This window comes from Odocoileus virginianus, chromosome 10 (genome assembly GCF_023699985.2).
Source record: "Odocoileus virginianus isolate 20LAN1187 ecotype Illinois chromosome 10, Ovbor_1.2, whole genome shotgun sequence".
Classification (NCBI taxonomy): Eukaryota; Metazoa; Chordata; class Mammalia; order Artiodactyla; family Cervidae; genus Odocoileus; species Odocoileus virginianus.
In genome coordinates this window covers 31,595,849-31,618,350 of record NC_069683.1, presented here as the reverse complement: position 1 = coordinate 31,618,350, position 22,502 = coordinate 31,595,849, and the positions used below count along the sequence as shown (strand labels likewise).

General features: G+C 48.3%; 1 protein-coding gene across 11 annotated transcripts in view; it reads right to left on the bottom strand.

Annotated features, from left to right (window-relative positions):
* The window catches only part of PPFIBP2 (PPFIA binding protein 2), a 155,077-nt gene that overhangs the window by 12,906 nt on the left and 119,669 nt on the right, over positions 1-22,502 (bottom strand). For 8 of the 11 annotated variants that reach the window (XM_020896952.2, XM_070473344.1, XM_070473346.1 and 5 more), the window contains 11 exons: positions 19,962-20,073; positions 17,775-17,836; positions 16,360-16,435; positions 15,117-15,220; positions 13,043-13,110; positions 11,399-11,456; positions 10,410-10,451; positions 6,674-6,812; positions 5,500-5,532; positions 4,941-5,079; positions 4,158-4,286 (listed from right to left, as the gene is read on the bottom strand). In XM_020896952.2, coding sequence (XP_020752611.2) covers positions 4,158-4,286; positions 4,941-5,079; positions 5,500-5,532; positions 6,674-6,812; positions 10,410-10,451; positions 11,399-11,456; positions 13,043-13,110; positions 15,117-15,220; positions 16,360-16,435; positions 17,775-17,836; positions 19,962-20,073 — 962 coding nt within the window. The remainder of the gene's footprint in view (positions 1-4,157; positions 4,287-4,940; positions 5,080-5,499; positions 5,533-6,673; positions 6,813-10,409; positions 10,452-11,398; positions 11,457-13,042; positions 13,111-15,116; positions 15,221-16,359; positions 16,436-17,774; positions 17,837-19,961; positions 20,074-22,502) is intronic. The other 3 variants (XM_020896955.2, XM_020896958.2, XM_070473345.1) reach the window with 2 other exon arrangements.

The following is a 22,502-nucleotide window of genomic DNA, read 5'->3' as shown; positions in this document are numbered from 1 at the left end:
GCATTCCCACAGTAGCAAACCCAACCTTCCCACCTCCTGGGGTTCTGTCAGTGCCAGGGTCTCCCATACTCTTGTCCGGGGCTGATCATGGTGTTAAGTGATTTAGAGATGACAGAAAAGTACCTTTCATATACAGTCAAACCACTTATTTTACTGACATGTTCCAAAACATCTTTCCGAATTGCAGTTAAAATGATGTAAGTGTAATTTATCCAACAGGCCATTCCCATAGTAGATGGAGAACCCAGGGCACACTTATCATTGTGTGTATTTCATTAGTCCTTTTCTGAAACTAGAGGACTTCTGTTTTGAATAAGCACCAAGAGAACCAAATATCCTGTTTAGGATTTTGCAAATCTGATGATTGGAAAGACTTTCCACAGACTAGCTTCTGGTTTTGTATATTTCAAATGTTCTCTCTTTTCCCACTACCCCATACTTTTGAAACCAAATGCCAGAGGACAAGTTCGTTTTGGAACGAGATCTGGGACTTTGAATCTCTGTGTCAGAGTGCTGGGCACACTGGCACATTGGAAGCCATTTTTATAGTAGGACAGCTAATTAATGAAACCTTAGTAAACTAAACATGAAGTGACTGCAAACCACGTAAACATAATTCCACCAAACCCAAACTTAATGGATTCCCAACTCAACTTCCCCTAAATCAGATCCCAAGAATGCCCATGGCTATTCCACTGTCATCTGATATTAGTCTAAGTGTAGACCAAGAGAAAGTTGGAATAGTCAGCAGTCTCAAAACTGTTTGTGTTTGAAATGTCTTACTTATGAAAAAATTTCAAAACACATGGCTTTGTCAGTACATTGGGTAGACCCTCTCTGGACTGTGGAAGGGGCCCAGACAAGTAAATGACTCTGGGACAAAGGCAGTGAAAGGGGGTCTGAGGCAGGGAAGCACTCTGATCAGAGACTCCTCATAAGCTAGAGTCACTAAGGCAATACACTTTGTAGACGAACTCAGAAAACCCCTCCAGCGATGGGGGCCAGACATGTGGCTTTAAAGTCTGCCTGACTTAAACATTTACACTCTGCTTTTTCTTGGGGAAAAAACTGTCACCGCACACCAAAATAAATCTCCAAATAGATGACTTTTGAAGTTTTTAAAAATTACTTTTGAAAAATTCATTGTTTAAAACCAGTTTTAAAAAAAATCATTGAAAAATTTTAAAACAAAATAATGAAAGATATCACAAAGGAAAAGTTGGTAACTTATTGTACACAAACCTAAAAATTTCATATATCAAAGAAAAGTCTGCAACAAACCTAAAAAATGATCTATCACAATTTTTAGATGTGGCTTAATATCTTACTATACTGTATAAAGAACAAATAGAAATTAAATAACCAATTAAAAGATATTCATAGCTAAATAAAAATGGGCAGAAATGCTCACAATTCACAAAAGAAATAAGCATGTAAACAAAATTAACAATAAGAATGTAATTTGGGGACGCCTATGAAACTGGAAGTTTAAACAAAGTTTAAACAAAGAAAAGCTGCAAATAGTTAACGCTGACAAGGCTGTAGGTTAACAAGCTCTCACTGTCCAGCAGTGCTGGGTGTGCGTGTGTGAGGCACTCAGTCATGTCTGATTCCGCGGCCACTCGGGCTTCTCTGTCCACTGGAACGTAAATCAGCAAAACAGGAAAAATTTTAAACATGGATTCTTCTATAACCTGAGCGTTCCTATGAAATGTCATTATCAAATATTTTATTAGCAAACAACTGTTCCACTGGAAAAAAAAGAAAGGATTAGGGCTGGAGACGTTCAGTAACAATGAACTTTTGCCTATAGGAATATTGGTGACAATATTTTTTAAAGGCTATCCCTAAATATCTATAAACTATAAATGCCAGAGAGTATTAGCATATAATTATATCACATTTCTGTTTAAGAGTAATAAAGGCCTTTCTTTCCCACCAGCAAGCTCATTTTTGTTAGCACAAGCACAGCTGTGATAAACATACAGTCTCATCAGGCCTTCATTCCCATTCTCCTTGTCATCCATTGTTACTGTTAACAAAGCACAAAGACATCCAAACAAAGCAACTCTGTGGTTGGAACGGCAGTTCTGCCTTTGGCAGAGAAAGTTCCCCACACTGGCCTCCCCACACCAAAGTGACTTGGCAGACGGTGAATGGGCCCCTTAACCATGCAGTCCTGCTCTAAGGAAAAATGCCTAAGGGTCTTAGAGAAGTTCTTACACCCAACCAATGATCCCCTCTTCAAGAATAAATCCAAAGGAAAGCCAGAAGTGGAACAAAATTTCATCATTCAAGCTTATGGTGGCTTTATCATTTCATCCCAGAACCATTAATGTCTAAGGTCAGAAGACTGCCAAGTAGACTAGAATACTCAGGGAATACGTGGAAAAGCTTCCTGTGGCTCATTTTCTAATGGCTCTGGATTGGTCTCTGCCTTCTCAGACCATATGCTTAGATTCCTAGCCTCTAAAAACTAACATTTGCTGAGCATTTACATTTCTGACTAGAAAGGTAAACACAGATCCACAACCCTCGCAGAGCAGGACCGGGAGGGCTACGCATCCTCGGGTTTTCTCTGCAAGACATCTGGAGGATGGGTCTGGGGCCACTCACCAGAGGTCCCGGCAGTGTACACGGGAGAGCCTGGCAAGGCCTGGGAACCTGAGGGGGCTGGGTGGGGAAGCAGGGTGCGTCCACACGTGCTCCCTTCCGCAGGGGTGCAGGTCTGAGAACAGCATGCCACACCAGGGAAACATCACCCTCCCTTCACTCAGGTCTAGACTGTTGTAACTAGAATTAGTATGCAAGTTGTGCACATCTTAGTCATTACATGCACTTGGCACTTGGCAATCTCAGGGGGATGAAAATTAAGAGGGTTAAACCTTACATTTTGGAATTCCCTGATGGTACAGAGGATGAGAATCCATCTGCCAATGCCGGGAACACAGGTTTGATCCCTAGTCTGGGAAGATTCCACAGGTCATGGAGCAGCTGTGCTCATGCGCCACAACTACTGAAGCTTGTGTACCCTAAAGTCCACACGCCACAACTACTGAGTCCACGAGCTGCAACTACTGAAGCCCGTGTGCCTAGAGCCTGTGCTCAGCAAACAATAGAAGCGAGAGGACTGAGCACTGCAGTGAAAGTAGTCCCTCACTCACTCCAACTAGAGAAAGCCCACACGCAGCAATGAAGACCCAGCGCAGCCAAAACCAAAAAAATCCTTACTTTTTACTGTTTGGCTAAATTTAAAATGTCACAGTCCAATCTTAAGAAAGGGCCCCCCAGAGCCTGTTCATGACTGAGAAACTCAGACTTTAGTAGGAGATATTCCACGGGAGATGATATATTGAGGGGATCATCTGACGGGAGCAGAGGTTATGGAAAAGACACAGGACTAAAGGTTCACCTGGGCAGGTCGGAAGGGAGAGGCTCTTCTCCGAGCAGGGAGATTTAGGGAAAGCGGGGGTGGGGCGGGGGGGATAAAGCTGGTGGCGAGAGGGTGTCCACCAGGGTGGTCTCTGGAAAAGTTTCTTTTTTTTTTTTTTTTTTAATGCTTTTTTTATTTGGGTGTGATAGGAACAGCTGTGAAAAAACTTCCCATTCTGATCCCTTTATAAGTCCTTCCAAGCTGCCCCTGCAGAAAGGTTTGGTACCGTGTGTCATGAGGGATCAGGGCCGATCTGCCTGCTGCCCCTCACCCTTTTGCAGGTCTGTGTGAAAGGAGGGGCTGCCCCAGAGGCAGGCCGTGCTCTCTTTCCACCAGTCTCCCTGGGGAAGGGGACCCTTGAATGTGGCCAGCTGACGCCACGGTTAAATGTGTAGGAGCTCACGTGAGCCTCCTAAGAACTCTCACAAGCACTTGTTTTTGACCCCACACTTCATAGATCAGGAGACTGAGGTTTACTCGTGGGGCCGGAGCGCTGCCTCCCACCCCACACCCTGGCTGTAGGCAGCCCCTGCCTTTGCCTCAGTGCACCTAGAAATAAGCATGAGCAATGTCCACACGTGTCAGAGGGACAGGCCAAGAAGCTCTGGGCTAGGGGCTCCTGCCTTCCATCTCTGGAGGCTCTGGGGCATCCAGCCCCCACCCCCACTCCACCTTGGGTAGGATTTTACACGGTTCTTTGCAGATGGACTGGAGGGAGCCTTACCTTTTCTGAGCCTTGGGATCTCTGGTCCTGGACAGTCTTGGTCCTGCAGTTGCCCGGAGCCCACCTCGTCGAAACTCGGCCACCCCTGGGGCATCGGTGTTGAAGTTTCCTGACTGAGTCCTTCGGATCCTGTGTGGACAGGAATCCATAGAGGCCGTCAGAGGGCAGGCTGGAAGCCCGAGGTCAGTGCACTCCCCCTGCACAGGGCCTCACAAGCCACACCCAGGGCTCTGCTTGGCCCTGCTCCCCAGTGCCTCCCGTGAGGGCCAGCATCAAGACCCAGCTTCAACTCTAACCCTGCCTCTGGGATGGGGCCCCTCGCCCTGGGGGGTCAAAGTGCGGGTTGCTGCCTGGGAGGAGGCCCCAGTTTCTGCCTTATTTTGTAGACTGGGTCAGCAAGGCCAGCAAAGACTCAGTACTGTATCTTCAAAGATCGCTTAAGACACAGACTGAGCCCTGAGGAGGAAGAAATTGGTCTCAGCCATGCATCTCTCCAAAGCACATGAGACATAAGCTGCAGAGGATGTTCCCAGGGTCTGTGGGATGGACTGATGCCCAAAATGAATGACATGTAAGGCAACTGGCTATACTTAAGGGGTGCCTTTCATAGTCTCCTTCTCTGGGCCTTAAAAAATAACTCAAAGTCTTCTCTCTACATGTAACCACTGTGTACTTACTGCTGTTCCAACATCTAATTAAACAGAGGGGGTTATGGAGACACTTTGCTCAGCCAAGAATATTAATTCTAAACAATGTAATTAATGATCATCACCACCAACTTACTTTCCCCAGAACTTCTTGATGCCCCTGGGGCTCCGTTTACCATCTGATGTCAGGGGAGACTGGGGGCTGGACTCGGTGCCCGATGACAGGGATGTGTCATTGGCCACGGCAGTGTCATCCCAGCCACTTTCTGTGTCTCCTGAGATTGAAAGAATGAAATGACAAGTGAATGACAAGAAGGAACCTGACCTCTGCAAACCTCCTCCCTGAGCCTGGGCCATTCCCTCAGTGGGAGTCAGGAAGAGTCTGCCCAGCCCAGCTGTCAGGGCAGAACTTTACAGCAAGATGTCAGAGACCAGTAGGGGCTCAGGCACACTCCAGGTTTTCTGTCTGGGGAGTTGGTGAGCTTAAGACTTCAAATCTGGGTGAGCAAATGTCTTCAAATGGGGGCCCAGTACTTGCAGGATAACTCCAGCAAGGAGCTTCCTCTCTCTCCCCCAAGGGAGACACGGGAGTGCAGGCAGCAGGGGAACCTGGCTGAATGTTTGGGAAAGGGAGGGTGTCCCGGGAGGCAAGCAAGGGCGTCTCACTCTCCACCTCACCTGGAAGGGTACAGTACCTAATACAGGGGCACTGACACTCCGGCCACGGTCTCCAGCCAACCAAGCAGCAGAGAAGCCACATGAAGAAGCAAGAGAGGCCAAAGTCCAGCCCCACAGAGTTATAGGGAAGCAAAGAAATAAACAAGAGTCATCGAGCAAGAGGGAAAAACTCAAACAGAAAGAAAAATAATCCCACAAGGAAGGGTGGGGGTGAAGGGTGACTGAGCCTGATCTGCAGGGTCACTGCAGTGAGAGGGGACCAAATGCTCCTGGGGCCACTTCCTGGCAGGCAAGGCATCCACACATGGAGGGAGAGGGGCAACTGTGGGGGCCAAATATGCCAGGCTGCCCACTGCTCTTGTGCACATGCCAGAGCTCACTCAGAGCAGACTACAATGATCCAAAGCTGCAGGAAAGTCCACAGCCTGAGTGTCGCTAGGACACATTCATTCAAGGGCTTATCTGGAGTTTCTGCAGCCAAAGGCAGAAGCCTGTGCATTGGCTGGCTTGGGAACAGCCAGGGATGAGGAGTCAGGGGTGGGGAAAGTTCTGTCAGAACCAGAATGCTCCCTTCTAGGCCCCCCTGATCTGCTGCTGCTATTGGAGAAATACAGCCTGTTGTGCAAAGACCTCCATCAGATCCTAAGCACCAAAAGGCTACTGGTGGACTGGCATCCTTGCCCACTGACCACTGACTCCACTGCTCTGAGGAAATGCTCTTCCTTGGAAGAGCACATAATATCACCTTGCTGGTAAGAGGGAGGCTGCAGAAAGGAAGGCAGAGACAGGAAGGAGATAAGGAGGACAGAGGAGGAATGGGGAGGGTCAGGGAGGGTGGAGTGTGGTGTCTAGCAGTGAGGGAAAGAGGAAAAATAGGAAGATCAGGAAGGAGTCAAGAGAGGAGGAACAGAGGAGAAGAGAAAATGGGGGTAGAATAATTACAGGTGGAAAGAAGGTGGGTACACACCCTGATTCTCTGGGGTCTGGGGTGTTTCTGGAAGGTAATAGCCCAGAAAGACAGCCATCATCTCCGGACATGGGATCACCCTGATGTACGACTAGTCCCATCCACCCACCCCCACTGCTCTCCGGTTGTGGGCTGTGGTGGGGAGGGTGCAGGGACCTCGTGCAACAGTGGAAGTGTCAAGGCCGAGGCACCAGAAGCCACCAGCCTGGGGTCTGGACACTCACTCAGCCTCAGCGGGCTGCTCCCTGCAGGGTCCACTGGGGAGGCGGTAGGTGGAGACTTCGCAGCCTCTCCATTGGGCGTGGCTCCTGGAAGCTTCCCAGGTAATGTGGGGTACTTGTGCTCCGCCAGGAAAGGGCCATCCTAAGGGAAGAAGAGGGAGGGAGATGTTGAATTAGCTGTCACTCTCCACCTCAAGCCCAGTTAGGAAATCTCTGGATGCAGGAACAACTCCCTATTCTCCAAGAACCATTCGTAAATGGAGGCCAACTCAAAGACCCCTCAAAGGTCATTTAGTCCAGGCCAGACAATAGAACCAGAGCTCCAAGAAAGAAAGAAACTTGCCCAAAGCCGCATAGCGAGATGGGGACAGAGTCAAGCTTGAATTGAGGGCTGATGGAAGCCATGTCTGAACAGGAGGCTAAGCCTTTGCCATCTGGCCTTGTGCTTAGAGGTAAAGGAATCAACAGCCGAGAATTACCCTTCAAGCTCTCTGGGCATACAAGCCAGAATTCCAATAAATGTTATACCTATTGCTTCACCTTAGTAGATAATATTATCTATTGATCGTATTTATATATCACAATAGTTACTCTAAAAGATAGCAGGGTAAGGTGAAGTGAGAAGGTAAGCACACAGTCAGGGAGGTGTCCATAGAAAGCGGGTCAGAGGGCCACCCGCCAGCACGGAATTCCCTGGGAACTTGGGATCACAGTCTGCAAGAGGTTCAGCCCCAGGGCAGTGGGCCCTGTACTCAGACTCTGGCCATGGAAAGGGTCCCAAAAAGAAAAGTTGATCTCGAGATGAAGAAGAATTGCACTTAAAAAAAAGAATTGCACTTATTTGGTCAAGAAGGATTTAACGGGCCCTAAACCCACAAACCTGAGGGAAACACAGTAGTAAATTCACTTGAGTGAAAAGAAAAGAGAAATTGAAGCAATGTTACCAAGGGAATCAACTGTGGATCACTTGATGAGATGCAGAAGTAGAAAAGAAGAAAGATGAAACCAATTTCAAAAAGAACAAGTCAGAAGAGTAGTGGGAGACTTCAGTGACTGCGATATCTTTCATTTAGTTAAAAGCCAAGTGCCCAGTAAATTTCTGAATTCAGTTTCCTTATAAAGGCATGCCTTAGAAATTGTTTGAAATTCAATTTGGTCATTGAAAACTGAATGCTAATCCTATATAAATCAGCTCAGGAGAGAGATGAGAATAATGGGCTAACTTTTCAAGGGATTCTGAAGGAACTGGCTGGTAAAGAAGAAATAACTGGAACTTGAAGAGATGGAGATCACACAGTTTTTAAGTTCATGATGACCCATGAGGGACAGATTGGACCTGTTAAGACTTGTGGTCAACAGCAACAGTTTCCAAATACCGGCCCCCACACAGGCTGGTTCATAATCACCTGGGACACTTGTAAATATAAAAGCCCAGGTCCCACCGCACCCATGAATCAGCCCCCCTGGGAGTGCAACCTGGGAGTCTGTGTTTTTAACACTCATCTCAGATTACTCTGACGTACAGTCAGACCCGGGAACCACTGACTGTGGGGAAGGCGGCATTCACAAATTTTCGAGAACTGAAGGGCATGACTCCAAGTTCCATATTATACAAGAGATATGGGAATGGGGAAGGGTTCAGAAACAGGCATCCGGTCGTATCATCATACACACTCCTCTAAGACAGGGCAGAGACAGCCAAGGCTACACCCATGTGGGCTGCCCTAGGAGCCTGCTGAAGAGCTGAGACTTACAGAGGGCAGAAGCTTGTGTAAGATGGCTTCAAAGGCAGCTCAGGTATGTGAAAAAGACAGTAAAAGAACCAAGGGCACCAAAAAGGGCTCTCAGCTCTGCTCAGCCAAGAAGAGATGCTGGGAAGGAAGGACTCAGTGCTGGAGAAGGTGATGCAACATCAGGACACAACACAGGGAAAACAGAAATGCCCGAAGCCACTCCTGCATTGCAGTCTCTGAGAAGAATGACCCTGGTTAGGGGGATGGAAATCCCAGGCAAGGAGCAGCAGACGGCCGATGACCCCGCTGCCCTGAAAGAGCACAGATGCAGCGCACCTGAGCAGGAGAGCCTAGGCTGGGAGTCAGACCAACTTGGGCCAAGTTCTTTCTCTTTAGTCCCCCAGAACCTCAATTTTAGTGTTTCTAAACAGAGAACAACAATTCCTGCCCCTGGCCTAGCACACAAGGACACAGAGGCACAGAGAATATCACACACCCGAGGGCTACAGTGACAGCAGTAACGGCAAGATCAGTCCTTGGAGCGAGGAAGGCAGGGGGCAGACCCCATCTACATGGGGGCTAGTGTGGTCCAGGCATGACATAGAGGACTCACTGCTTGCTCCAAGGATATGGAATAGGACCTTTAAGGGTCTATGAGCTGTGCACAGGGGAAGATGATAACTGAGAGAGGGCCTCAGCACTCCAATTCCAGAGCTGTCAGGAGCAGGGGAGACTGACTCATTGCATGGACTCCACAGGGAGAGCCCATCAGTGGAGGCACATTCAAGGGAAGTCCAGACATGCATCTAACAGGGCTGGAGAAGAATACAGAGGGTGTCTTACAATGTCATGAGCTCTTAGTCAGAAAGCAAAGGCCAGACACCCCTGTGCGGGGACACTGCAGAAGGATCCATGCCCCTGCGCTGAGTGAGCCCTTGGGTGTTTTAACCATGACATCACTACAGAAAGGACGAGAGCTGTCTCGCTCCTCTGCTTGTGTGCTGAGATCATAACAACTTCCTCCCCAGAGATCAGAACAACTCTGCCTTAAAGATGGATTTCCCAGAGCCTATAAGACGGGGAAGATAAGAAGTCCTATTGCACAGATAAGGGAGATGAAAGCGCAGGATCCAGCTGAGGGCACGGAAGAGGAAAGCAGGAGAGGAAGTTTCCTCTTTCCTTTCACCCCTTACAGGTAACATATTTTAAGGTTACTAAAGCTGTAACTTGCTAAATGAAAAGACTAGCAATGTGAAATGTGAAAGACTTGTATCTCTATAGTTGAACTTGATTTCCCTTAAACTTGTTTCATTTTTTAAAATAGAATTTTTTTCCTTGGGCAATATTTCCCCATTCCTGTATAATTTTGTGTGACACTGATACTTACTCAAGGGAGCCCATGGTACCTAGTGTTTTTCACTTCTCTAGTGTTAGAATATCTTTTTGTTTTGTTGAAGATGCAAATGAAGTATGTATATGCATAACCTGTTGAATTCACTTTTGTGCCATTTTTGTGAATACATTTTTGTGAATTGGTACAACTTTTTGCATATGTCGGAACTGATTTTACACATCAGGTGATACAGGATGTGCCAGATGGAAACCCAAGAGATTCCATACAAAGCTCTGTGTGTAGAGCTGTGTATAAAAAGAGTGGTTTATGGTCTTGGGCTTCTAGAATATCACACTGAAATCTTCACTCAGTTTGCCATCAGTAAGTGTCTACTTTTGTGACTGACATCTGTGACTTTCAGGGGCCTTGTTCACTTATGATATGTTACCTAGCAATCTAGTTAATGTTAAACCGAGGGTAGAACATCCATTGATAATTTTATGAAACTGCAAGTCATATAATCTATAAATTTTTTAAACATATAAAAATTTTACTTTCACAGTCAACTTCAGGATTTTAGAATAAAATTCTGTGAGTTTTCACACTCAAAAAAAGACTAGCAAACAGCGCAGCCTCATACAGACAACAGGGACATGCAGTTAATGTATAATACCTTGGGTTCTACCACTGGGGAGGGCTGGTTCGCACCGACACACTATGGGATGGCAAGGAGGATTTCAGTTATGCGGAGAGAAAGAGACCTGCATTAGTCATGGCAGCAACTCAGGGCCACCTGCCGGCCTGAATCTGCAAGGTTCACCCCTCCCTCCCTCCCCATCTCTATGTCAGATCAACACAGTCTGTGGAGGGAACACAGGTCACTGTCCAAGCGCATGGACAGACATCCCAGGCAGCTGCTGCCATCTGACCGGAGAGAGCCTGAGGCACGTGATGGGAACAAAGCCGCTGCGGGCTCCTGCCTTCCTGGTTTCACACTGTACCACCAGGGAGCCGGGCCCACTGCTGGACCCCAAGGGATCGATGCAGTAAGGTCACTGGGGTGCTCTACAGGGCAGCACCCCTGTGTGTCCAGTGACCTCGCTGCCCAAGAATCTGCGATCCTCCTCTCCAGCACAGGGGCACCCATGTGGTCAAGGGCTAGCCCCACATAAGGAGCCACAAAGCCCGCCTCATGTCTTTTTAGACTCTTTAAGAAGCTTCCTCTCCAATCTTCTACTTTATTCCATAACCCACTTCCAGGGTCATCTCCTTTATCCACATTATATCCTCATTCAAAACCTCTGCAACACTCCAAGTGCCCTGGGGAAATAGGACCAGGATTTAAGAACTCTGGCTCCTCTGACTCCTGCCTCCGACCTTACCTCCTCCTGCTCCCCAAACCATTTCCCCAAACCTGCCCACGCCCATCTCAGCATCTTTTCTCATCAACTCCAGGCAGCGTGTTCTGACTCACCCTGCCTCTAGGATGCCTTGGGCCATAGCTGACCTGTTTTCTCAAAATGTTCATGTAATTCCTGCCTCCCCAGCAACTTGATAAAAGCCTCCATGAGGTAGGGACAGCGCCTGACCTGTGTGTCCCAGCACTGTGCTGACCTCAAAGAAATGACTCAGTCATCTTTATGGATAGACTGATGGACTGACCTTGTCCACAGATTCACTTCTCAAGTCTTCAAGACTACAGGAGAGTTTTTTCTGAGCCCTGGAAAAACACAAAAGAAAATAAAAAAGGAAACAGTTACTGGAGAAGGAGGAATGTAGTATCATTCATGCAGAGGACATTTCAATGTTTAACTGGTATTCTATCTTGGGCTCAGAGTCAAGGTCAAGAAAAACTCAACACCCTCTCATCATAACTGGTTACACATGAGACTGGCCCACTTTGGGGATGGCCTGGTCTGACAATGTGTTTGTGATGCATGAGAGCATCACTGAAATCCAAATCAAAAATCCTAGGCAGTCCTCAAAGAAACAAGAATACACAATTCAGTGGCATCAATGGGTGCTGGCTGTTGTGTGGTCATAAGAGGTCAATGTCTGTGGAGTCAAAAAGAGAGGAAAAGGGGCCAATACTGCCTTGTCTGTGAGTGTGAGAGTAATCCAGGGGGGGAGGAGGTGGAGGGAGTGGAGATGAGCACGTCGGCCACAGTGCCAAAGCTTTACCCACTGGGATCCTCTGTCCCTCTGCTCCAACTCTGTGAGAACTGAGCAGTCTGCTCAGAGGAATCGGCTTTCTCGGGCACTATTTTGCAGTGAAGGGAACCAACTGGATAGAGAAGCGGCAACACCACCCATAGTCACAAGGGTTACCTGTGACAAGTCTCCTTAGCAGTGATATTTCTCAGTTCATATGAATAAATCAGCATTGGTTGGTACATTAGTCTCTTATGAGTCTAATCAGTGTGAGTCACTCAATGTTGACTTGATTCTGAGTGCACTCATCAACCAAATTTCTTATTCTGCAAAATTAAGAATTGGCCAGTCGCCATCCTTGACATGACTGCTTTCCTCTGAGGCTAACAGCTCAGGAACAATGGCTTTATGGAAAATGGGGGGTTCTGAGCACCCAGTCTCTGGGGTCTCAGTGCCCTTCTGGGCAAACTCCCGCCACTTGGCTGAAAGACAGCCTGCCCTTGGCTGTGGAGCTCCACATCCCGGCTCCTTGGAAAAGTGTTCTGAAGAGCTGACCTCGTCAACTAGGAGTGGTTCATTTTCGAGGGTATCAGTCAGGAGGCAGTTGGTGACCACATAGGCCAGCCCACAATAAGCTCATTGCTATGTGAAGCTTCCTCAGAGCAACTGGCCCAACCTCCCTGTGAGGAGAAAAGGCCCTCCCTGGAGAGAGTGGATTATTGTCTCAGGGCTGGACTCCCTCTGAGAGCAGGAGGGACATTCCAGAGGGGCTGGCGGGAATGACAAGGAATGACAGGAACACCGCACGGGGTGCTCTCCGCTCTGAGGAGCCCCCGGAGGGCACAGAGAAGGTGCAGCCCCCTCCTCCCCGAGGCCCCAAGCCCTGGCCAGGTCTCTGCTCAGTGACAAGAACCCGGACCCTCGGCCTGTAGGGAGGGAAGCCCCCCCACCTCTGCAGACAGGGGAGGTGGGCATGGTTCGTGACTGCGCCACCATTTTGGCCCCGTTGTGGCCGCTGCTGGGGCCTGGAGTGCTGCCCTGACTATGGGAGGGCAGGTGGGCCCAGGACATGGTGGCTGTGATCACTGCCTCGTCTGGAGCCCCGAAGGGGGCCTGAGAGCACAGCAGCTCCACAGACACGCTTGGGCCTCCTACCTGGTTTCCAGTGATTTCTGCGGTAGTGGGGGTGGCCCCGCCGTGGGAGAGCTGCCTCTTGGAGACACCTGCATGGGAACCAGAAGAGTCACTGGAAAGAACAGTTACTGCCTGGAGACCGGCCACCATCCTTTCCCCTTGTTTGGACAATTCCTCCTGAGGAGGTACATCTCCTGCTCTGGGTATAGCCACAGGGACTACAATACTGGTGCCTTGCTTTTTTAAGAGGCCAACAAGAAAGCTATATTGAAAGCCATGGCCAACTTGCCTGTCCTTCTAGAGCCCAAGCTCACATCCTTGCAGTAGAGTCCTGAGAAGTTAGTCCTGACACCCAAATCCCTGTGCCCTGCCCTTCTGAGCTTGGTTCGGAGCCTTTCAGCGAGCCACTGTGCACCCTTTCAATAGCATTCCTTCACGTAACTTAGCCGGAGTGGATTTCTGCTTGCAGTGAGCAATACTATAATTCATACAGTCAATCAACAAACAGGAGCAGCATCTACTGCCTGCCAGGCCATCAGGGAGGTGGGTAAGTCAATTAGGATAAAAGATCGACGCAACACCTCCTATGATACATTAAGAATATGGGAACAGAAGGGACCCTTCTCATTGGTGGGACGGTCAGGGAGTCTTCAGAGGGGAGAAACTTAAGCTGAATCTTGAGAGATTAGAATGGGCTTAGCAATAAAGTCAGAAAAGCAAAGGTATCACAGGTGGAATGAACGTGAGCTAATGGTGGTAGAGAAGGATGCAATTTAATGTCTTCACTGACTCTAAGGGTTGTCTTTCTTTGGAGCCCAGTATCTTTTTGAGCTACGTAGAAAGAACCCTGGCATCATAGTACATAGTGTTGTTAAAAGCCTGAGCTTTGGGGTTCAAGTCCAAGCTCTGCTGCCCACTTGCTATGTGGCCTAGAACAGATCAGTTACCCTCTCTGAGCCTCAGCTGCTCTGAGCAGCACAATAAGAGAGGAGCCCCCAGTTGGGTATCATGAGGCATAAATGAGGTGAGTCACGGACAGTGCTAATCACAGGGGTGACTCAGGGGTACTGGATATCAGTTACTGCCATTATTGCCAGCAATCTGGGGTGCTTGCTCTGACTACCTAACTGGGCCACCAGGTGATACATTTGCCCCTCCCTTACTTAAAAGGGGTGAGCTGGACTAAGACCCTCCTCAGTGTGACTGTTCTGGAGTTTTAAGAACTTTTAAAATTCTGGGCTGAAATCCCTCCTCTATCTGAGATCTGTAACTACAAGTTTATTTGCCCAGTGTTATCTAGACTATGTCCAGAGATGGCCATAGAACTGGACCAAATTTTAAACAAGAGAAAAGGAAATCTATATGCTGGCTACAGGGAAGAGAGGTTGTCGGTGAAATAGGAATGTATCACTCCAAAAGTTCATTATCCCTCCAAATGTGCAAGATGCATTCATTCATTAAACAAATATTTGTTGAATCCTACTGCGTATCGGGCATCACTGCAGATCCTGGAGAGATAGTGGTAAATAAAAATACCCCTTTGGTCTATGCTCATATTCCAGAGAGTAAAGGCAAAAATAAACAAAGAAACCAATTGAAAAAGAAAAGTTGGGGCTTCCCTGGTGGCTCAGTGGTGAAGAATCTGCCTGCCGATGCAGGAGACACGTGTTCTATCCCTGGTCTGGGAAGATTGCACATGCCATGGAGCAACAAAGCCCATAGTGAAGCCCATGCGCTCTAGAGCCTGTACTCTGAGACAAGAGAAGCCCACACACCACAACTAGAGAGGAGCCCACACTCGCTGCAGCTAGAGAAAAGCCCTCACGGCAACGAAGTTTAGAAAAGAGAAAAGAAAATTCCCATCCTCAGAAGTCTAGTATCCACTGTGCTGTTCTCTCCAACAGGAACACAGGCCTGTGCCCTGGCTCCTCCCACCCTCAGTGTCTCCCCAGAGCCTCTGGGGTGACTCCACTGATTCAATTTTTTTACCTGTCAAGATTTATACCTGGCAAGTTCCTAATTAGATCCTCCCCCAGGTTCAGGGCAAGCTCCCAGGGCCTGCCGAAACCCCACATCATTAATGGAAACACAGTACCTCTGATTTAAATAGGTCTTCGGGGCCTTTATTTGCAGCGTTCCAGTTCCTGAAACCTCCCTCCAGTTCCTCCTCATTGATTGAGAGAGTTCTTTCTGAAGGCCCTGGAAGCATTAATGCAGATCATTACCACCACATGGCTTGTTTAAAAACCTATAATTGTAACCACAAAATTCAAACACTGTCTCTCCTTCATTAAGAGGGACAAAGAAAAACATTAAGGGACCTTAAAAGTGTGATTCAGAATATTCATTGGAGCATCTGAGCAAGGGCTTCCAGGAGGCCTTTCAAGGTCAAAGCTCATGCTGGGGGACCAAGAGAAGTCCCCACCCCCCAATTATTCCTCTTCAATCTTCTCATTCCTTGGCCGCTGGCACTCAGGCCCTGACCTGTCCCAAGATCCAAAAGGATTAGAGGAAATTAGCCTGTGACATGTGTGCAGGGCTGGCGGTGGTCCTGGGTGACAACCCGTCAGCCACAACCCAAACTAGGGGTTGGCTTTTCCCCAAGAGGCAGCAGCAGCTGAGCCTGAATGAGAGGTTCCTGAGCACCCTCAGCAGCCTCTCCTGTGAAACAGCTGCTTCCTCGGGATCGGTATCGGGAGTCTGGGTCAACAGTGGGACCAACAAGGGTCAACGGTGTGACCAACAGGGCAGGCAGTCGGGCATACGCCCCAGGGGCCCACACAACACAGATGCTGCCTGAGTATTGCATTCAGTCTGGGCAGCAAGTATCAAACACAAACAACTCTCCCTGCCCCGTGACTTCCTATGGGAACCCAAGCACCCAGAAACTCAAAGAAGGCTCTCCAAGTGTCCTGGCAATGGCTAGGGACGCTTTTAGATTCTCCAGGAGGTGGACAGGCTCTAAATCCCAGTGAGGGTACTAAATTGCCTTCGGATCCAGGTTTGAGAACACTCGATGCCTCTAAGAAGTATGCCAGGGAGATGCATAGATATCCTAACGGTGGGGATTCCCAATGGTTCAAGTTGGTGGCTTTCTTTTCTTGATGATCTGGAAGTTTAGTCCTTGGAAGTTCTGAACTGTCTGCCATTTGACAAAATTTCTGGAAATCAAGAGCTGCCAATTTCCCACCACCCAGGGAAGTCTAACCAGCTCCATCTTCCCGCAGAGCATTTTTCCAAATGAAGATGAAGACTCTTCTGGCAGGACTGTCCGGCATTTAACACAGTGGAGATGGAGTATCTGGGGGAGAGGATGGTAAGCTCCCCGCTGCGCTTACCTTGGGTTGCCATCACGATCTCATTCACCCTTCGGTACTGGTTTAACAGCCCACTAAGCTCCTCTATCCGACGGTCCTGTCAAGGGCAAGACAGATTTCCAAGTAAACAACAACGCTGGCACCTGAGGTGATTTGATCTGGGGCCCAGGCTATGTTCTGGGCACAAGGAAAGGAAAAGCTATGTGGAACCTCTAGAACACTTCAAAGGGAAACAGAGTGTCCAGGCCCTGGGTTCTCGGTGGTCTGCCTCCCCGGCTGCCGTAAGCACTCCTGCTCTCCCTGAAGGCTATGAGTCCGGTATCTACTTATAAAAATCCCTGTTTGACACAGCCTTCGAATGGCTCAAACATTTCCTGAACCAGGAATCTCTCTCCCTACCCTCCAGATGTAGCCACTGAAATCTGCCTCCTGGTCCAAGTATTGTCCTCTAGTTGTTTGTTTAGTCGCTCAGTCATGTCTGACCCTTTGCGACCCAATGGACTGTAGCCCCGCCAGGCTCCTTCTGTCTGTGGGATTTCCCAGGCAAGAATACTGGCATCGGTTGCCATTTCCTTCTCCAGCATATCTTTCCAACTCAGGGACTGAACCCATGTCTCCTGCTTGGCAGGTGGATTCTTTACCACTGAGCCACATGGGAAGTCCCTTGTCCTCTGGAGCTACATGCAAAAAAAAAAGACTAAAATAAAGCTGTCGTCTTTATCTCAATACCTTAGGAGTCTGAGATTCCTTACATAACAGAGCAAATTCCCGGAGGGGATCAATGCTTCCCCAGCAAAGGCCGGGGACTTGGGATGACACACAAATTTCAGAGGTAGATAAACTTGGGTGTGACCTTGGCTCTGCTATCTGCTGTTACCTGACCTCGGGCAACACTACTCAAGCACTTTGAGTCTCGGTTTCCTGGTCTGAAAATGCAGGGCTGTGATCCTTACAGCGGACCTTTGTGCCAGATAGGTACTCTGGCACAGAGTATGGAGGTGGCTATGTTATGATTGTAGGGATTCAACATGAAGAACAAAGAAGGCTGATGGGTCTGTCGCCAGTTTTATGAAGGGTCTATCTCCAGATCATGAACATGGGGGACTGGTGGGTGGCTCTCGAGTTTTGTTAGGAGTCTGAGCAACAGCTATGACATAGGCAATAACCTCAGTGTATTTTTCCCCCAAACCAGCCTTAACAGACATGGCTTTATTCTGCCTTTGAGAGATTCCATTTAGGCAAAACTCCCAGGCATCAAAGTCAAAAGCAGGTCACTGAGCCGAGTCTCTAGGAAGCAGAGGCGGATCTCCTGACACTTCCCTGAGTCAGTGTCCTGATGGGCACAGCCCTGCCCAAAGTATCAGAGACCAGAAGGGACCAAAGAGAACCAGGAAAGTCATCAGGGAAAGGACAGGGCCGCTCAGTGGCCATCTTACCTTATCTTCGTTGGCAACAAGCAAATTTTCCATTCCCATTTTCAGACGTTGAATTTCTTGGTCTAAAAGAATTTAAGTGTAGGAAGAATTATTTATATAAAATGCAGACAACTAGTTCTACATGCTAAGATGCTACAACTTTCTGTGTGAATAAATTATACATCACTCCTTACTTCTTCAAAGAGCCCATGATGTTGTCTGGCACACAGTCTCATTAAATATTTGTTGGATAACTGAACAAATTGACCTGGTATTTTGTCTTCTCTTTATAGACATTTTTTGGGGGGGGGGGTACAAAACATCATTTGCTCAAGGGTGTCGTAGAAGAACCCCCAAACTTCTTACAACTGATATCCCAGAAGAAAATTGACATTTATCCTTTATAACTTGAGTAGGCAAGAACTTGGGCTGCTAACTAATTTCAGAGAGAATCAAGAATCACACAGTCCCATGGATTATACCAGAGGAGAATTTAAAACAAGAAGACAAAGAGTCTCCAGTCAAATGGAGACAGGGAAAGAATGATTATGTAAAAAGAGCCAAGTACTTGGCTCAATTAGGAAAGGCATAGTCAGAATTGACTAACAATGTTTAATTGGATCTATAAATACATTGAAACAAACTCTACAGTCAAGGAAAACAATCTTAGTTCATCGTAAACCTACAGAATTTCCCTATGTGCCCAGGGGTCTTTGTCAGTCTGTAGTAGATGACAATTGGCCTTCCCCCACTCTGGACCCAACAGAGACTCTCTGGAATTCTTCACAAACTATCTGGAGAGCCAGGTCAAAGGACAAAGCCCAAAGGGTCTGGGAGTCATTCTGCCAAATATGTGGAGGTCTAGGAATTAGCACATAGTTTTTCCAAAACAAAGCCCAATACCCATCCCAAACTGGCTTTTACAGAGAATAGGTATGTCTACGTAAGTAAAGTTCAGGAGACAAGGGGACAAAAGTATGAATGGGCACCCCATCTCTCTGGATGCTTGCTATTGCCAACAAGAGCAGGAAGAATGGATTGACGGACTTTGTGTAAACAGATGTAGGGATTCATTTTTCAGAGGAAGGTATAGAGTGCTGCTTGGTGTCTTAGGCTCTTGGTGGTTTGTGGAGGGGAGGGTGGTAAGCTCCAGATGAAGCAAATCTTGATGCTTTGGGCAGGGCCTAACTGGACAAGGCCCTAAAGATCAGCTCCGGGAGGTACCCCAGGCAGGGCCTGGAAAGTGTGATCTGTGGGGAGGCATAGGGTGCAGGGGGAAGCCTGCCTGACCTGAAATCATGGCCTGGGAAGCTCTCTATCCAAGTTTAGCATCATAGACAGTCTAGAGTGTCTTACTGGTCTGCACGCTCCACATTAGACCATGGGAGATAGATGACACCCTCAATGGCTGGTGAAGACACTGAGAAAGGCTGCTGGAGGGATGAGCATATGGGTCACTGTTTCCTTCTCCAGCCTAAGCCACTGTTTCCAGGGCTGCATGGCTCCCCACCCCAGCCAGGGATCCAAGCTAAGGCGCGCTGAGGAGACTCGGTAGTGGAGCCAGTTCACAGGGCCACATAACCTCCTCAGCAACACTCAGCAGCCTGAGGGCAAGAGGAGAAGCTGGAAGGTGTGTGATGCTTTTGTATGCAAGGCAAACAGCTGCAAATATCAAACACACATTAATAAGAATATTTGAGGATCCAGCCTCTATTTTTAATCAGCAAGACTTGAACTCCTTAGGGACCATTCACTATCTTTTCATTTATTCAAAAAATATTCCTTGGCAGCTATGGACTGAATGCTGCGTGAGGCTCTGTGGATATGCTCTCAGGTAAGACAGTCACAGTCCCTGCCACCAAGGAAGGACAACAGTCTATTCAAAGGGACTTTGCAAAACACAACACTGGTTATAAGTGCTATGAAAGAAACAAGAGGAATACTGAGTCTGAGAAAAGCAGGGGCACCTAGTTGATGTGGGATGGCCAGGATAGGTCTTTCCGAGAGGTAACACTTAAGTTGAGATCCAAAGGATGAGAAATGACAGGCTTTATAGGCCCGTGTGTGCACACACGAACACATACACATATACATGCACACCACGTGCCTCCTCACACAACTGTTCACATACCCAGAGACTCACAAGCCCACTTATAAGAGAGGACCCAGGCCAAGGGGCGACTGCACTCTGTCACTCTAGCCAGTTACCTTTCTCTGCGTGGTCACTGTGCAGAGCTGCTGACCTGGAGAGCTGGCTGTGCAGACGCTCAATTTCTGCATCCTTCAGGGCCACCTGCTCTTGCAGCTGGGCTACCTCAGCCTGGAAGAGAAAAAGGCATCCGATCAGCTCAGAGGGACCACCAGATCATGACAAAGCACTTCCAGTCAGAAATCCAGGGCCCACGGGTCCTAGGACCCATTAGGAAGTTAACAGGTCAGAGCAAGGTAGCCAGAGGCGAGCAGTGAGAGGTGTTCACCACCCTCCCCACAAGGTGGCGCTCTGGGGACTGAACGTGCTCTTCCTGGCCATTCTGGACACTGGCCCTCCCCTCCCCTCTCCACCTCCCCACCCTGCTCTCACCATCCTAGCTGCTCTTTCTCCTGCTTCCTCCTCCCTGACTGGACTGGACTCTTCCCCTCCCCTGCCTTCTGTAATCCACACACCACTGAGGCCCGAGGAGGTGTGAGTGTGTGAAATCAGAGGGCTGCCCTTGGTCCAAAGATGAATACTCTCTTTCTGGATATGGTCTTCTTTCTCCCAAGATACTCCTGCGACAGCATGTATGTACATCACTGTAACAAGTACGTGCATCTTTCATTTTTCCACCCCCTTACAGGAAATACAGTGGAAAGCAAATCACCACGAGTAGATAGTGAGTGAGCCGAGAGTTCCCTCCCTCAAACTCTGCCACCCTGAATGCACAGCCACTGCCTCAGCCCAACCTCAGGCACTGATGCTCCTTTCCCCAAATGTAATTACATACAAGCACTCAGGTATGCTGAGTGGACATACTTGTGTAAATCAAGCATGTGAGTACAGCACAGGTGCTAACACACATTCATGTAGGCAGCTGCACTGGGTAGTACCCAAATGTCTACCGAGTACATATGATTAAACTTCACACATAATAGGAGGTGAGGTTGTTCCTGGGGCTTCCCACTGGCTCAATGGGTAAAGAATCCACCTGCAATGCAGGAGACGCAGGCAGACACGGGTTCAATCCCCAGGTCAGGGAGATGCCCTGGAGGAGGACATGGCAACCCACTCCAATAATCTTGCCTGGAGAATCCCATGGACAGAGGAGCCTAGCAGTCTGTAGTCCATGCGGTCACAAAGAGTTGAATACAACCGAGCATGCAGGCACACATGAGGTTGTCCCTGCCTTTCATACTCATGAGAAGATCAGAACTGGGTGGGTCCCATCCTAAGAGGTACACTGACTTTGGAGTCAAACAAACTTGGATTCTCTCATTTCCTAGTTGGGTAAGTGGTTTAGCTTTTCTGAGTCTTGGTTCATCTACAAAGCCAGGAGAATAGCATTTAGCTCATGGGCTGTAGTGAGGAATAAATATGATAATGGTTACAAACAACTTAGCCTCATGCGCTCGGTAGACAGTTAAGTCCTCAATCGGTGCTACTTCTATTGCTGTTCTCATCCTATTCCTTCCCTTATGAATAGCTAGTTAGTTCGCTGAACATCAAGCCAGACTAAGAAAGGGGATGAGAATTGACTCCCAGCCAGACCACAGCACACACAGCACAGCGTCTACCTGAGCACCCCTCCCCCATGAAGCCCAGTGGTGTCCCACCTTAATTCTGCAAGGTTATGGTATGGACTTGTCCTTTCATGAGGTCAGCTTTGAGCAACTCAAGTAACCAAATGATCACTGGCCTGTTGGTGGGTCTTCCACCAAACATTCCTGTGCTCAGTTTTAGGACACATGGATGGAGTGTCCGCTTTCCACTGACTCCATGCTCATTGCATTCTTACATCAGCCCTCACTCAGTCCTCACAGGAAACCAAGGGATGAAGAACTATCCCTGTACATCACTGGGGAGAAAGCAGGAGCAGTGAAGGATTCGACTGAGGATAGACAGATGAGGGCTGCTCTTATGGGGCTAGGGCACCCAGAGCCTACCTCCAAGGGTCTGGACAAACCTTCCTTAATGTCCCTTAATTGGGACTGTGTAAAAACAAAGAGGTGGCAAGGAGTGGGTTTCCTTACCTGAAGTCCCTACAGAGCACGGTCCCTCTGCTTGGCTTCCACCCACAGAGTACAGAGATCCAAGGCCAGATGTGCCAAACGGCTTGTGGAGACTTGCAGTCGGGGGCAGCTTCTCACAGCTAACTCAGGGCCTTGGAGCCCATGGGCTTATAATTAATGGTGACAGTAGCTTCAGAAAACATTAGCATTGTGTGCATGGGTGCTAAGTCGCTCCAGTGGTGTACGACTCTGTGCAACCCTATGGACTGCAGCCCACCACGCTCCTCTGTCCATGGGATTCTCCTGGCAAGAATACTGGAGTGGGTTGCCCTGCCCTCCTCCAGGGGATCTTCCTGACCCAGGGATTGAACCTACATCTCTTATGTCTCTTGCATTGGCAGGTGGGTTTTTTAAATCACAAGCGCCACCTGGGAAACCCCTTAGCCCTGGGACTCTATCCAAATGCATATCATTTCTATAGTGAAAAATGAAAGTATTAGCTCAGTCATGTCCAACTCTTTGTGACCCCATGGACTGTAGCCT